General features: G+C 33.5%; 1 protein-coding gene across 1 annotated transcript; it reads left to right on the forward strand.

Moving 5' to 3' along the window:
* Nucleotides 1-9,555: 9,555 nt before the first annotated feature.
* On the forward strand, nucleotides 9,556-12,003 carry LOC133782230 (cyclin-dependent kinase B2-2-like). Its single transcript, XM_062221470.1, has 5 exons — nucleotides 9,556-9,687; nucleotides 9,764-9,885; nucleotides 10,000-10,141; nucleotides 10,563-10,648; nucleotides 11,158-12,003. The coding sequence occupies exons 2-5, from the start codon at nucleotides 9,773-9,775 to the stop codon at nucleotides 11,213-11,215; spliced, it is 399 nt and encodes a 132-aa protein (XP_062077454.1). The 5' UTR covers nucleotides 9,556-9,687; nucleotides 9,764-9,772; the 3' UTR covers nucleotides 11,216-12,003.
* Nucleotides 12,004-15,090: the final 3,087 nt, after the last annotated feature.

Consider the following 15,090-nt stretch of genomic DNA (forward strand, 5'->3'; position numbering starts at 1 on the left):
CTGGTGTGTCTCCTGGTCGATACTCTAGCAGATGTTTCCAAGCATCAGCCACGTATCAAGAAATTATTCGCCACATCACCAATGCTAATTTACCTGATAACACAACCATTACCATTGGACACAACCATAAGCATTTATAGCCATAATAAAAATCATTATCTCATCAAACCTCCTTTCTCATCATTATAAACTCGGATTGCATTTACAATACCATTCGGCAAACTTCTCCATGATGCGATCGATCTTTTGTGCCTCTCCAGGCAACCTGAACTCGCGTAGGAAAAACCTTATTGCTTCATCGAAATCTATCCCTTTAAAATTAAAAGAATCCACATAGGCATGCATAACTTTCATAGGAAATTCATCTCTCTCACCCAAATAGTCACCGATCATTGTTTCATTCAAGCCATTAGTGTTATTGGAGCCATTACCTCAGCCGTTACTTAAACAACTTCTTTTCAGTTGTTTAGTTAGTTAGTTAGCTCAAAGTCAGCTAAAGATTAGTTAGCTGTTCTTTTCCTGTAATTCTTTAATCTGTTGAATTGGTTATTTTCGGTTATAACCTTTTCTTGTTATCTTTTACTTCTAATCAATATAAATACATTCTCTGACCTCATTGAAGAGGTTGAGACTTTAGTCAAAACTTTTCTCCAGTTTATTACAAACTCTTACATGGTATCAAGAGCTCCATGGAAACTCATGATCCTTCTCCGTCTTCTTCTCCGTCCACGGGCGTTCAACCATCCGTTTCCAACATCGCCGATCCAGTAGCCCTCCATGGTAATCAACTTCTTCCGCTTCAGCTCCGACTCGATCGTACAAATTACATATACTGGAGAGGTCTCGTTCTTGCTGCAGTTCGTGCCTTCAATCTGGATAGTTATCTTCTTGGCACAAATCTCCCACCCTCCACTCATCTCCCAGATCTTGAACCAAATCCAGCCTATTCTCGGTGGGTTCGTACTGACCAATTTCTTATGCATTGGTTGTTAAACTCCATCACAGACTCCATGCTCGGACATGTCATCCATTGCCGCTCCTCTTCAGAGATTTGGAACATTCTTGCTAGAATCTTTGTCACGAAGTCAAAAGCACGTATCTTGCAAGTCAAGGGTCTTTTACAGTCTACCAAGAAAGGCTCCTCCTCCATAGATGACTATATTCTCAAGATGAAATCTTATGCCGATGCCCTCACTGCTGCTGGAGAACCACTTTCGGATGAGAGCCTCTGCTTGTATACTCTTGGCGGACTTGGCCCGGAGTTTGAATCCACAGTTGCAATACTTACCAATCGGAGTGAAACCCTTACAGTTCACGACTTGCATTTCAGCCTTCACAGTCAAGAAATGCGTTTGGCTCAACAGTCTTCTTCAATGTTCGACTCTGTTCAAGCAAATATGGCAAGTCTTTCTATGCGCGGCAACAACAGGAACATGGGTCGAGGTAATCGTTTTGGTGGACGTAGTACTCGTGGTGCACCTTCGAATCGTTTTCATCGTGGTCCTCGGCCAATTTGTCAAGTTTGCGGACGCATGGGCCACATTGCACTCAAGTGCTATCACAGGTTTGATGTGAACTTTACAGGTGCTTCTCCTAACCCCTCTACTTCGTCTGACTCCACTTCTCCGAGTACTTCTGCTTCGGACAATGCTCAGGCCTATATTACAGAATCACATTACAATGAAGATGCACCTGATTCTTGGTATCTTGATACGGGGGCAACGAACCACATCACCTCTGATCTTCAAAATTTGTCCACCAAAACAGATTACAAGGGCAAGTCAAAAGTTCTAGTGGGTAATGGTAATTCCATGCATATTTCACATATTGGTTCAACTTCATTTACTGCATCACATTTAAAAAATGCTTTTCATTTGCATGATATACTGCATGTACCAAATGCAACCAAAAATCTTTTGAGCATCTCTCAGTTTACGAAGGATAATAATATAATCCTTGAATTTGACTCTTCTTGCTGTCTTATTAAGGACAAGACAACCCATCAAGTTCTACTCAGGGGTACCTTAACTGATGGCCTCTACAAGCTTAGCATTCGACCTCCACCACCTCAAGACACTCGCAGTTCAACCTATGCCTCTAAGTCAATTCCTCTTTCAAATGTCTCGGCCTACAACTGCACCACCACTAGTAATCGTGCTCTTCCTAGGTCATTGGCTTCAAACATTTGGCACCAACGTCTCGGTCACCCCTCCAAGCCAGTCTTTAGTCGAGTTCTTTCTTTAGTAGATCCCACTGTTTCATGTAATAATGTAAGCTTCTGTGATGCTTGTCAACTTGGCAAGCTTCATCACTTTAGCTTTAAATCTTCTATCAATAAAACTTCTTCTCCTTTTGAATTGATTTTCTCTGATGTATGGGGACCCTCGTTCCATTTATCTCTTGATGGCTATCGTTATTACGTAAGCTTTGTTGATGATTATACACGTTATATGTGGATTTTCCCCATGCATGCTAAATATGATGTATCTTCAATATTCAAGAGCTTTAATGCCTATGTTGAACGTACTTTTCAGGTTAAAATAAAATCAATTCAAATGGATCTTGGCTTGGAGTATAAACCCTTGTATAAACTCTTTTCTGATCTTGGCATTTCCAGGCGTCACTCTTGTCCTCATACGCATCAGCAACAGGGCAAAGTTGAACGCAAGCATCGCCAAGTAGTCGATATTGGCCTTACTCTCCTTGCACAGGCTCAAATGCCTCTTAAATTTTGGTGGGAGGCATTTGTCTCTGCCACATATCTTCTCAATAGACTCCCTACCCCTGTCTTACAAAATGAGTCACCATACTTCAAGTTGTTTCAAAAACAACCCGATTACAATACTATAAAAGTATTTGGTTGTTCCTGTTATCCTCTTCTCACTCCATATCAACAGCACAAATTATCCTTTAGATCTTCAAAGTGTCTGTTCTTAGGTTATAGTATACATCATAAGGGTTATAGATGTTTAAATCCATCTGGCCGAATTTATGTTGCCCGTAGTGTGTCTTTCAACGAAACCGAATTCCCTTATTCATCACTATTTCCAGAGGCTCCATCAGTTCAATCTTCCACAGTCATAGCTCCCATAAATGTTTACACAGTCCCAGATCTCGACTCTTGTCCACCTCCTCCCCAACATCCTGAACCTATACCTACAGTCTCCTCTAGTTCCACCTCGTCACCTGCCTCAACTCCAGTCCCTAATAATTCTCCAACTACTAGTCCTTCTCAGTCGCCTACTATTGATCACCCCACTTTCATTCCCATCTCTGATATAGAAAACTCTTTGCCTATTCCTCCTGCCCCAGTCAATAAACACACAATGGTTACCCGTTCCAAAGTTGGTACATTCAAACCTAAAGCATATATTTCACATGCATTAAATGATTTTGAACCAACATCATATAAACATGCTATTACTAACCCTATTTGGAAGCAGGCCATGCAGCAAGAGATTGATGCTTTACAGAGAAACAAAACGTGGATTTTGGTTCCTCACAAACAAAATATGATGGTGATCAGTAACAGGTGGGTCTTTAGAGTAAAGCATCATGCAGATGGGACTATCGATCGATATAAGGCATGGTTGGTGGCTCGTGGATTTCAGCAAGTTCCAGGTCTTGACTTCTTTGATACGTATAGTCCAGTTATCAAGCCATGCACTATACGTTTGGTGTTCACTCTTGCTGTTCAGTATGATTGGGAGGTTCAACACATAGACATAAACAATGCCTTCTTAAATGGTGTTCTACAGGAAGATGTTTATATGGAACAACCCACTGGTTTCGAAGACACTAAGTTTCCCACTCATGTTTGTCAGTTAAAGAAGGCAATCTACGGTCTTCGACAAGCTCCGAGGGCTTGGTTTGATCAACTAAAAAACTCTCTTCTTCGACATGGTTTTCACAACTCTCGGTCTGACACTAGTTTGTTTTACCAACGGCGTAATGGTAAACTGATCTTGTTTCTCGTCTACGTAGATGACATTCTCATCACAGGTGGTGATCGTAGTTACATCCATAAACTCATTACTGACCTTCATCTTGAGTTTGCTTTAAAAACTCTTGGTCCAGTTTCTTACTTTCTTGGCTTTGAAGTTTTTTGAGATTCCAGTGGCTTATATCTTCATCAGCGAAATTACGTCACAGATTTACTACGTAAGACCAACATGATCAATTCGAAACCCCAGCCGACTCCTATGTGCCCCAGCACAAAGTTAACAGCTCAATCAGGTACACCACTTGCAGATCCGAAGCCTTATTGTAGTCTCATTGGCGCTCTACAGTACCTCACCCTAACAAGACCAGATATCTCATTTGCCATCAATAAACTTAGTCAGTTTCTGAAAAATCCCACCACTGATCACTGGTCTGCATGTAAACGTGTTCTACGTTACTTGGTTGGTACTGTGAATCGTGGATTATGCTTCACTCCTTCCTCTGATCTCTCTCTTGTAGCATATGCGGATGCTGATTGGGCTGGCAGTTTAGATGATCGAAAATCCACGTCGGGGTATTGTGTTTTCTTCGATGGAAACTTAGTGAGTTGGTCTTCTAAGAAGCAGACCGTAGTTGCCCGTTCAAGCACGGAATCAGAATACCGTGCTCTTGCCTTAGTCACTTCTGAGCTCATATGGATTGAGTCATTACTGTCCGAGCTTCAGATTCGTTCTTCTAGTTGCCCCATTGTCTGGTGTGATAATTTGGGAGCCAGTTCTTTAGCTTCCAACCCAGTGTTTCACGCGCGTACCAAGCACATTGAAATCGACATTCACTTCGTCAGAGATCGAGTTTTATCCAAGCTTCTTGACGTGCGATATGTCGACTCCGCGCATCAAATGACTGATGTAATGACTAAGCCTTTGTCTATTCCTCATTTCACTGGCTTTGTCGACAAGTTGCTACTTCGTGATCCTCCGTACCACTTGAGGGGGGGTATTGGAGCCATTACCTCAGCCGTTACTTAAACAGCTTCTTTTCAGTTGTTTAGTTAGTTAGTTAGCTCAAAGTCAGCTAAAGATTAGTTAGCTGTTCTTTTCCTATAATTCTTTAATCTGTTGAATTGGTTATTTTCGGTTATAACCTTTTCTTGTTATCTTTTACTTCTGATCAATATAAATACATTCTCTGACCTCATTGAAGAGGTTGAGACTTCAGTCAAAACTTTTCTCCAGTTTATTACAAACTCTTACAAGTGTTCTTCAGAAACAAAGCCACATCCTCTACTGAACTACCAATTTTTTTTTACATTTATCAAGAACTCAATCCCTTTGAAGGCTATAATTGAAAAAAACCCAACTTTTCTTTTTCTATGTGTGTTTATATATATATATATATAAGTGTATAACAAGGCACCAAATAGAGGCATCGTGTTCTACATTTTGCTTCACCGAAATATACCGTGCATTGCACGTAATTTATACCTAGTATATATATATATATATAAGAATTGTATAATAATGATTTAAGCAAAAAAAAAAAAAAAGATTAATGCACAATTATTTTAACGTGTTACTAAGATTATAGAGAGGGGAATGTATAAATAAATTTAAAGAGAAAAGAAAAACAGAGGTAAACAACAATAGTAATGGTAAAAGATAAGCCATAACAAGTACGAAGAAAACACCGAGACAAACCAGTTTGCTTCTTGTTCCGATAAAACCGAAAAGTGAGAAAACAAAGAAAATTATATAAAGGGTGGGGATCAATGAACGGTTAAAAAGATATACATTAGAGAAGATGATATTTTTGGATACTACTGATATATTAACAGTAAAATAAAAGATGTACCAAAACCTTGTTCACGAGGACTGATTTTACATCTCTTCATCTGAAAATAACATTAGTAACTGTTAATAACGGAACATTGAATAATATAAGATATTTGATATAAAGTCATCGCAGATATAAATCTTTACCATGCAATTTGTCAATAACAATCAAATGTGAAGATTTGCATCAAATGCCAATTCCATATATATCGTTTAATTAAGAACGACCATCACCATGTGGATGAACATCCTTCACCAAAACAAGTAAAAAAATATTTACAAATTAAATGCAAATAAAATCTTGGATTGTAGATCATTATCTTAGCCTTGAGAACATCACCAGTGCAAAATGTTGATGAATTAATTTGTTATATTATCTTAAATAATATAATGTTATATTATCTTAAATAATATTATGTTATATTAAATAATGTGACATAATGTGATTTGTTATACAAATATAATTTATCACATCTTGCAACATATTATTAAGAGTCACAAAAATGGACACATGTGTGTGCCCAAATGTAACATATTTTGGAGTTACAAAATCAGTTACAAATTTGTAACTCCCAAATATTACCCAATAATATGTAGATTGTGTATTACACATTTTAGTTTTGATTTCACAAAGCCATTATGAAATATGGCTGATGGTGACATGTTTTTAACTCTCATTAGGTGTATGGAGGTTAAAAATCATGTGGGAAAGGGTTTGTGACGTTTTGGAAAAACTAAAAAAATTTATGCTGAAAATGGGTTGTGGCCGTGGCCACTGATATTCCCTGGCCGTGGCCTGGGGGACAAAGGTCATGTTGGATATTTTGATTGAAAAAATAAACAATTGGGATTCGGCCCACATTTTTTGTGAGTGGTTATGCCTCTCAAGAATAGCTTATATATAGAGATCATAAGTGGTCTTAGTTTAACACACCAAAAACTTATATTCATATATATATATATATATATATACTAGTTAGAATGTACGTGCAATGCACGTTATGTTTTGCCCTACATATATTTGAATTTAAAACAATTTAAAACAGAAATATTTAAAAATTACACGGTATTAAAAGAAAAACGTTGTGTTAATATTTAAAAGATTTAGTTAGGTAATTTATAAACTAAGACGAAGATTCAACTACTTCCTCTGGTTACAATTCTTGAATAGAGTAGACATTAAAATTCTTATATTTTTGTTGCTTTAACTTTTCTGGATCAGCATAAATTTGTATTGTCTAGCTCTTTGTTGACAATTTTTTGCTTAGTCTTTCAAAATATTCTTTCTTCTCCTGAGAAATTTTTTTTATAGGTGTAAGTTAGTATTGAAAAAATGATATTTCTGAAATTTGTTTAGTATATACGATTTTTTTAAAACACAACAAACCTCTTCATAATGTTCCATTAATTGTACTGCAGAGCAACCCAACATCTCTTCTGCTACATGACTGAACATAATTACAGATATACTTCCAGTGTTCTCATTGATTTCCGCATATGCCCTGGCATTGAAATTGATATGATTTTCATTTGAGCATTAGTTTATGTTAAGAAGATACATTTTTTAGAACATTTAAATTATTTAATACACACCGTGGTATTGCAATTGATGTACTTCCACATTTACACAAAAAGTTTTCATTGTATGTTTTTGTAGTTCCCGAGTTACATGCAGGACATGACATGTAGTAGAATATTTGTGCTAAGTTTGTTAGAATTATTTTTCCTTGAATCCATAATTTTGCTATCTGCATCAATTTATTTGGAATAGTCAGTAAAAATGTCGGTATAAATATAATTTACTGGAAAGTAATAAAAATCACTTTACCTCTATTGGTTGTAAACTTTTCATCAAATCTGCAATATTTCCAACCTTAACAATTTCACGAATCCCAACAGATGGATATGTACAAAATCTTGCAATGATACTTCTTATTTTTAATTTATTTTTATCTGCCCTGAATAATAATAAAATAAAGATAAATGTTAGAAAATCTTATTATGTAGTTAGGTTTAATTAATTAAAAGCTAATCGATATATATTTAAGAATTACCATTTTCGCATTGTTGTTGCTTGTGGAAGTGCAGGATTTATGGTAAAGTTACTTGATGAAGTTGTTGATAAAGTTAAACCTTTTTCAAAATGAAAAAATGTTAATGAAAAAGTATATATATATATATTTATATAATTTATAAGATTGTGACTTATAATACTTACCTCTGTATGATTTGACAGATATGTTTGTTGCTAATATGATTGGTTTTTCATCGACAATTTCAGATATCTTTTGGCCATCATATTTGACAAATCGACCCCACATGGTTAAACAAATTGGATTGAAACTAAAGTTTAAGAAAATTTGAAATAGTTAATATTTAAATTTAAATAAAAATATATATTTCTTATGTATTTAAAAAATTGAATTATTTTAGGTTGTCTTCTTACCTCTTATCAATGAGATATATTTCTTGGATTCTTTTTATTCCATGCATTGTCGTTACATTTTCAGGTGGACTCATTTTTATTACAACTGCTAATAGATATGTATTATCGGATTTCAAATATTAGGGATTCGATAACGAATCTGCAATAAAAATGAGTTTAATTGTTATAACAAAACTTAAATTAAATTACCTATGTTTTTAGGTGTCATTTTGTAAGGCTCCAAATCTTTGAAATTGACTATGTCATATTTTGGTTGTTGTACATGGTCGTCATTTTCTGATAATTCTTCTATTTTGGTCTTTGAGTTAATTGTCCATTGATATGGATGGTCTCCAATTTTGTAACGTGGATTTGCTTGTATAACACGTGCATTGGTGATGTAATATGATTGGTAAACATTTAAAGAATCCTCCCAAGTGTGGATATCAGACTAAAAAATTGTAGTTTGTACTTTATTTCCCTGTGTCAAAAATAAGAATACATTGAGATTATTAAGGTATAATCTGTGTTTTTTATTTCTAAATGAATAATTAAAATGATAAATATATTATTTAAAATTAGTGAAGAAAATAATTATTTTACCTCTTTATCAATAAGCGTCAGATTCTGATATTTTAATTGTTTTTGTGAGCTTGTTCGTACAACTGACTTTTCAGAAACTATCATCTTGATTGTCCAGTTTTTTGTAGTTGGATCAATATCATTTATTGATGTGTGCATCATGTTGTTTATTTCTTCAACTTCTATGAAATACAGAAATATTATATGTATAAGATTATAAATTGTTAAATTTATATAAAATTAGAAATATATATTTTTAGCATAGTTATAATAATAAAAAGCATGAAAATTTATACTAAACTATAAACTATATTAAGTATATTATGTTTTCACAAAATTTTAAATTTATAGTATTCATACTTTGATTTTATCTTTATTTTTCATCTAAAAATATAGGGGAAGAATTGTTAAAATATATATATAGGGGGAGAAATTGAATTCCAAAGAACTAAGCATATTAAAATGTTCCCTTCTAAGAATTTTTTATATTATTTTACTGGAGACATTTGCAATATATTTTTTCTTATTCTAAATATTATAAAATTAAAAAATCTCATTCTAAGATCCAGAGGTTAGGTTTCTGCAGTGGCACGGTATTGTAATGCTGAAATCAATAAATGAAGATTTTTATTTATGTTATGTAAATTTTTTTAAACTTTTCTTAAATTCCTAAAAATATTCTGCCTATCTTTTTTATTATTTTTCTATCTTTTTTATTAGCTACGAAGAGCCTACATTGCTTTAAATTTTATTTTTTTAAATATAGAAAACAACATAAGCCCAAGAGCCCAAGAGACAACTCTAAGGAAACCTAATTCCTTCTGTAGACCAAACCGACTCATCTCTCCACAACCGCTTCTTCTACTTCACCAAAATCGTTTCTCTCACTGCTTCTATTTCTTCTTGGTAAGATGGTTGTACAATCTTTATACACCTTCTTCTGTTTGTATTATAAGACACTTTGTTTTTTTAAAAAAAAAAGAAATTATGTATGTATATTAATTTAGGCATGGTTCAACAAGTAAACGAGGAAGGCGTTCCTCCCACCACTGTCCGTGAGGTCTCCATCTTGCGAATGCTCTCCAGGGATCCCCATGTCGTCAGGTTTTTAGTCTCATTTTTATCTTTATTTTAGATTTAGGGGTTTTGATATTATGGGTTTCTATTAAAAATCAAATCTTGCTCGTATTCTGATTAAAATAAAATAAATTGAATTAGGTTATTTGATGTCAAACATGGGTTGAATAAGGAAGGGAAGAATGTTTCGTATTTGGTGTTCGCATATATGGAGACTGATCTCAAGAAATTCATTCGTTCCTTTCGTCAAACTACAGAGAAAGTCCCTCTCGATATCGTCAAGGTATGTTATAATCCTTTTTCTTTTACTGACTTATTTTTCGTTTCAGAAAGTGATTAAGTAGAAATGAACTTTGTGATGGGTTTTTTAGAGTTGAAATGGAAGTAGTGGTAGTAACCCAGTTGTCGGCAAGTTTTTTTCTTTCTCTCTTTTTAGCTGTTTTTGGTTTTGGATTATCTGGGTTGTGTTTATAGTAGAGACCCATTGTCTTAGTCTCTGTTAATGGGTTTTTGTCTCTGAGTTTATCTAGTTTAGATTGGTGGGAATAGAATATTTCATTTGTGTTTTTGTATTGCTTTTTCAGTAGATGCAAAGTTTAAGTTTTTATTTTTATTTTGTTGTAAAGTATATCAATTGCTGGTATATGAGTTGTGTGCAATTCTTGTTTTAAAGATTTTAACTTTTTTGAATTTATCATACACAGTATCAATCTCAAAAGCTCACCACCACTCTGATGCTCCAACTTTGCAAGGGTATAGCCTTTTGCCATGGCCACGGGATCTTACACAGGTTAAAATTCAACTCTTTCTTCATATTTTTCATTCTTCTCTTTTCACTTGGCAGATGTGAGAATATATGTTTAATTGGGGAGTTGCATTTTGGTTGGATTAAATTTTTCTTTTTCTATCAAAGTAGCTTTGGTTGATAAAATGCTATAAATATTAATTTGAAAAAATAACTATTAAATGACATTTTCTTATCTGATCCAAAAATCACGTTAGATACAAATTTTGGATTTTGTATCTAAAAATATCACGTTAAATTTATTTTTTTTAAGAAAAAAATGTGCTAAGGAGTTTGACCTGGTGAGAAAAGAGCAGGGTTTCTAATATTTCTATGTAATGTTAGAAATTGAGTCTGTAATTATTTTGACGTGCTCGGGGTAGAAAATGAATTAGAGCTTTGTTATTGACTTATCTTTTATGGGTTGTTGATATTATGTTTCAGTTTTGCGTGAAATCTTTGGTCTGATCTATCATAAGAGTAAGCCTAATTATTTATTTCTGGGTTTTTTTTAGGGTCAATTCTTGGAGGTTAATGTGCTGTATTAGTTTGGTCGATGGTTTTGGTGGGTGAGTCTTCTAATGGAGGCATGTAATGGGGTCGCATGGTATTCTATATTTTTATTGATATTAAAGAAGGTGTACTCATACCGCATTGGTGTGTGTAGAAGATAAGTTTCTATTTTTATTTTCTCTTTTCATATTGATTCCTTTAGCTTTTTCTTACTTGAAGTAGATATTTGTTGGATTATGTCAAAAACTTTTATCTAGTAGGTCCCAACAGTAACTTGGAACAATTTTTTATACTTTTTAAATTATTTTATCTATCGAACTAAAATTAATATCATTTTAGTATATTAAAAAAATCACTAACCTTTTGATGGTTCCTTCAAACTTTTAGAAAAGAAATCAATGAATTTCTTTAATATCACTGAAAAGAGAAAAATAGTTAAATGCATGAGTATTATGTTTTTTGAATTGATGATTGTATTTTGTAAAAAACAATATGAGATATAAATCTTACCTTTGAATTTAGTTGTATATGTTTATGTAAATAAGAATTAGGTTTCTTCTCTGTTTTTTTAAACTAATGTAGTTTTTTTTTTCTTCAGTTTTTGCAGGATTACTAATTTGAAACTTGCATATGTACTTATCTAATTTTACTATGCTATTATTATATGAAAAGAAATCTCACTAACCTTTTATTGATGAAATCAAAATGTATTACTTCAACAATTTCTGCAAGTGAAATAAATCATTCCAGAGTTGAAATTATAGTGTATTAATTCAACACTTTTTGTAGGTGTAATTGATATAAGAGTATGTTTCTGGAGTTATTTTTAATTATTTCAGAGTTTATAACGATGAGAGTGGAGGTTTGATGAGATAATGATTTTAATCATAACTGTAAATGCCATTGGTTGTGTCTTTTGGTAATGGTTGTACATTTATCAACAGCTGCATTATTTAACTAAAATATGAGAGTGGAGGTTTGATGAGATAATGATTTTAATCATGACTGTAAATGCCATTGGTTGTGTCTTTTGGCAATGGTTGTCCAGTTATCAACAGGTGCATTATTTAACTAAAGTATAGATTTTGTTAAAAGTGTTAGATTCTGTTAAAAGTGTAATAAAAAATCTGTGAAATAGTACCAAAATCTGTTAAATCATACCAAAATCAGTTAAATATGCATTTATATAATAGGTAAAGATATTTGTCTTCCATTGAAGATTAAGATATATATATATTTTCAATATTATTTTTTTCTTTCTACTCTTTATAGTTCTTAGATTTGTTCTAGTGTGATAAAGTTCGGACATATTTGGTTCGGCGAAGTAATTGAGTTACTTGTCGTTTACCGTTGTATCCTGAGAGATAGACGTCGAAATCTCGTAGAGGCGGCGAATCTCCTTTAAGGAAACTGTGTGTTACACAGGCCTCGACTTTTAATTTTGTTATTTATAATTATTGTGTAAATTAATTATAATTGTTATTTATATTATAAGTTATTTATATTATATTATTTATAATTATAATATTGTTATATATATTATAAGTTATTTATATTGTATTATTTATAATTATAATATTTATGTATATTTAATTTAGTAGATATAAATGTTGTATTTATCATATTGAGTTTATTAAAGTATTATATAAGATGTGGTTTTTCCTACAATCTTAAAACAAATTATTGTTTAAATATAATATTTGAATATATCTATTAGTGATATTTCTATATTTATATATTGAAAGATATTGTTATTGCGAAAAGTTTGTTTGAACTTAAATCTCACTAGAGAAGTTCTGGGAACTGAATATTTTCAAAGAAACTAGACTGTTGAGGCAGAGGCTAGATCCTTCTTCTAGTGTTCTTTGGAAATAATCTAGTAGAGATATTTGAGGCTGGATAAATACTTGATAGAAATATTCAACGAGAGGCTAGGCCACGAATGGTTGGGTTTTTTACCTTTCCAGGCTAACCTAAGAATTTTTTTTAAGTTTGATCTAATAAATGAATTTTCTTTAAGTTTGATCTAATAAATCCATTAGCTATGGTATCTGAGATAAACCTAGTCAATTCCAACCCAATGGAGTGGTGGATTGATACTGGTGCCACTCGGCATGTATGCTCAGACAAGAGTCTGTTCAAATCTTTTGAACAGGTAGATAATGGCGAGAAGATTTTCATGGGAAATTCTGCCACATCTAAAATTGCGGGTCAAGGAAGTGTGATCCTAAAAATGACTTCTGGAAAGGAGCTAACTCTGAACAACGTACTGTACGTACCAGAGATCCGGAAAAACCTAGTGTGTGGTTCACTGTTGAACAAACACGGATTCTGAATTGTATTTGAGTCAGACAAAGTTGTTCTGTCCAAAAGTGGAATGTATGTGGGAATGAGTTATGTAACTGATGAGTTGTTTAAACTCAGTGTAATGGTTGTTAAACCAATTATCAATAAAGTTAATAACTCTTCTACTTACTTGCTTGAGTCTTCCAATGTTTGGCATGGTAGACTAGGACATGTTAATTATGATACTCTACGGAGATTAATTAACTTAAATCACATACCAAAATTCCACATTGATTCAAATCATAAGTGTGAAACCTGTGTTGAGGCAAAACTAACAAGGTCTTCATTCAAAACGATTGAAAGGAATAATGAACCCCTAAATTTAATCCATAGCGATGTATGTGATTTAAAATTTGTTCAAACAAGGGGAGGCAATAAGTATTTTATTACTTTTGTCGATGATAGCACGAAATATTGCTATGTGTATTTGCTAAAAAACAAAGACGAGGCTATAGAGAAATTTGTTCTCTATAAGACCGAAGTTAAGAAATAACTTAACAAACAGATTAAGGTGTTGAGAAGTGATCGAGGTGGTGAGTATGAATCACCATTTCGTGAATTCTGTGCAAAAAATGGAATCATCCATGAAACCACTGCACCTTATTCACCTCAGCAAAATGGTGTTGCTGAATGGAAAAATCGTACATTGAAAGAGATGATGAATGCGATGTTGATTAGTTCTGGATTGCCTCAGAACATGTGGGGAGAAGCTATCTTATCAGCTAATTATCTTTTAAATAAGATACCCAAAAAGAAAGAAGATAAGACCCCTTATGAGTTATGGAAATAAACGAAACCTTCCTTCAAATACTTAAGAGTGTGGGGGTGTCTTGCCAAAGTGGCTGTACCTTTACCAAAAATGGTAAAAATAGGTCCAAAAACTATTGATTGCATTTTCATTGGTTATGCACATAATAGTAGTGCGTATCGGTTTTTGGTGTATGATTCTAAAATATCTGACATACACAAAAACACGATAATGGAATCCAGAAATGCGTCGTTCTTTGAACACGTATTTCCTCTTAGATCAAAAGAGGATTCAAGTTCATTGAAACGAACACATGAGACTATTGCTGAAAATAGTCAGGGTCAAAGTCAAGAATGTGAGGATGAACCTAGACGTAGCAAAAGAATTAGAACAGAAAAATCTTTTGGTCCAGATTTTCTGACCCATTTGTTAGAAGGTGAACCTCAAAGCTTTGATGAAGCTGTGAACTCCACTGAAGGCTCTTTATGGAAATATGCTATTAATAGTGAGATTGAATCCATACTTCAAAATCACACCTGGGAGTTAGTAGATCTTCCTCCAGGATGTAAGCCTTTAGGGGCCAAATGGATTTTCAAAAGGAAAATGAAATCTGATGGTTCAATTGATAAGTATAAGGCACGACTTGTAATTAAAGGTTATAAGCAGCGTGAAGGCCTTGATTACTTTGACACTTATTCTCCTGTGACGAGAATAAATTCCATTAGGATGATACTTGCTATTGCTGCGTTACGCAATCTTGAAGTACATCAAATGGATGTGAAAACTGATTTTCTAAATGGAGATTTAAATGAAGAAATTTATATGGAACAACCCGATGGGT

Source organism: Humulus lupulus, chromosome 6, assembly GCF_963169125.1.
Source record: "Humulus lupulus chromosome 6, drHumLupu1.1, whole genome shotgun sequence".
In the NCBI taxonomy this organism is placed as follows: domain Eukaryota; kingdom Viridiplantae; phylum Streptophyta; class Magnoliopsida; order Rosales; family Cannabaceae; genus Humulus; species Humulus lupulus.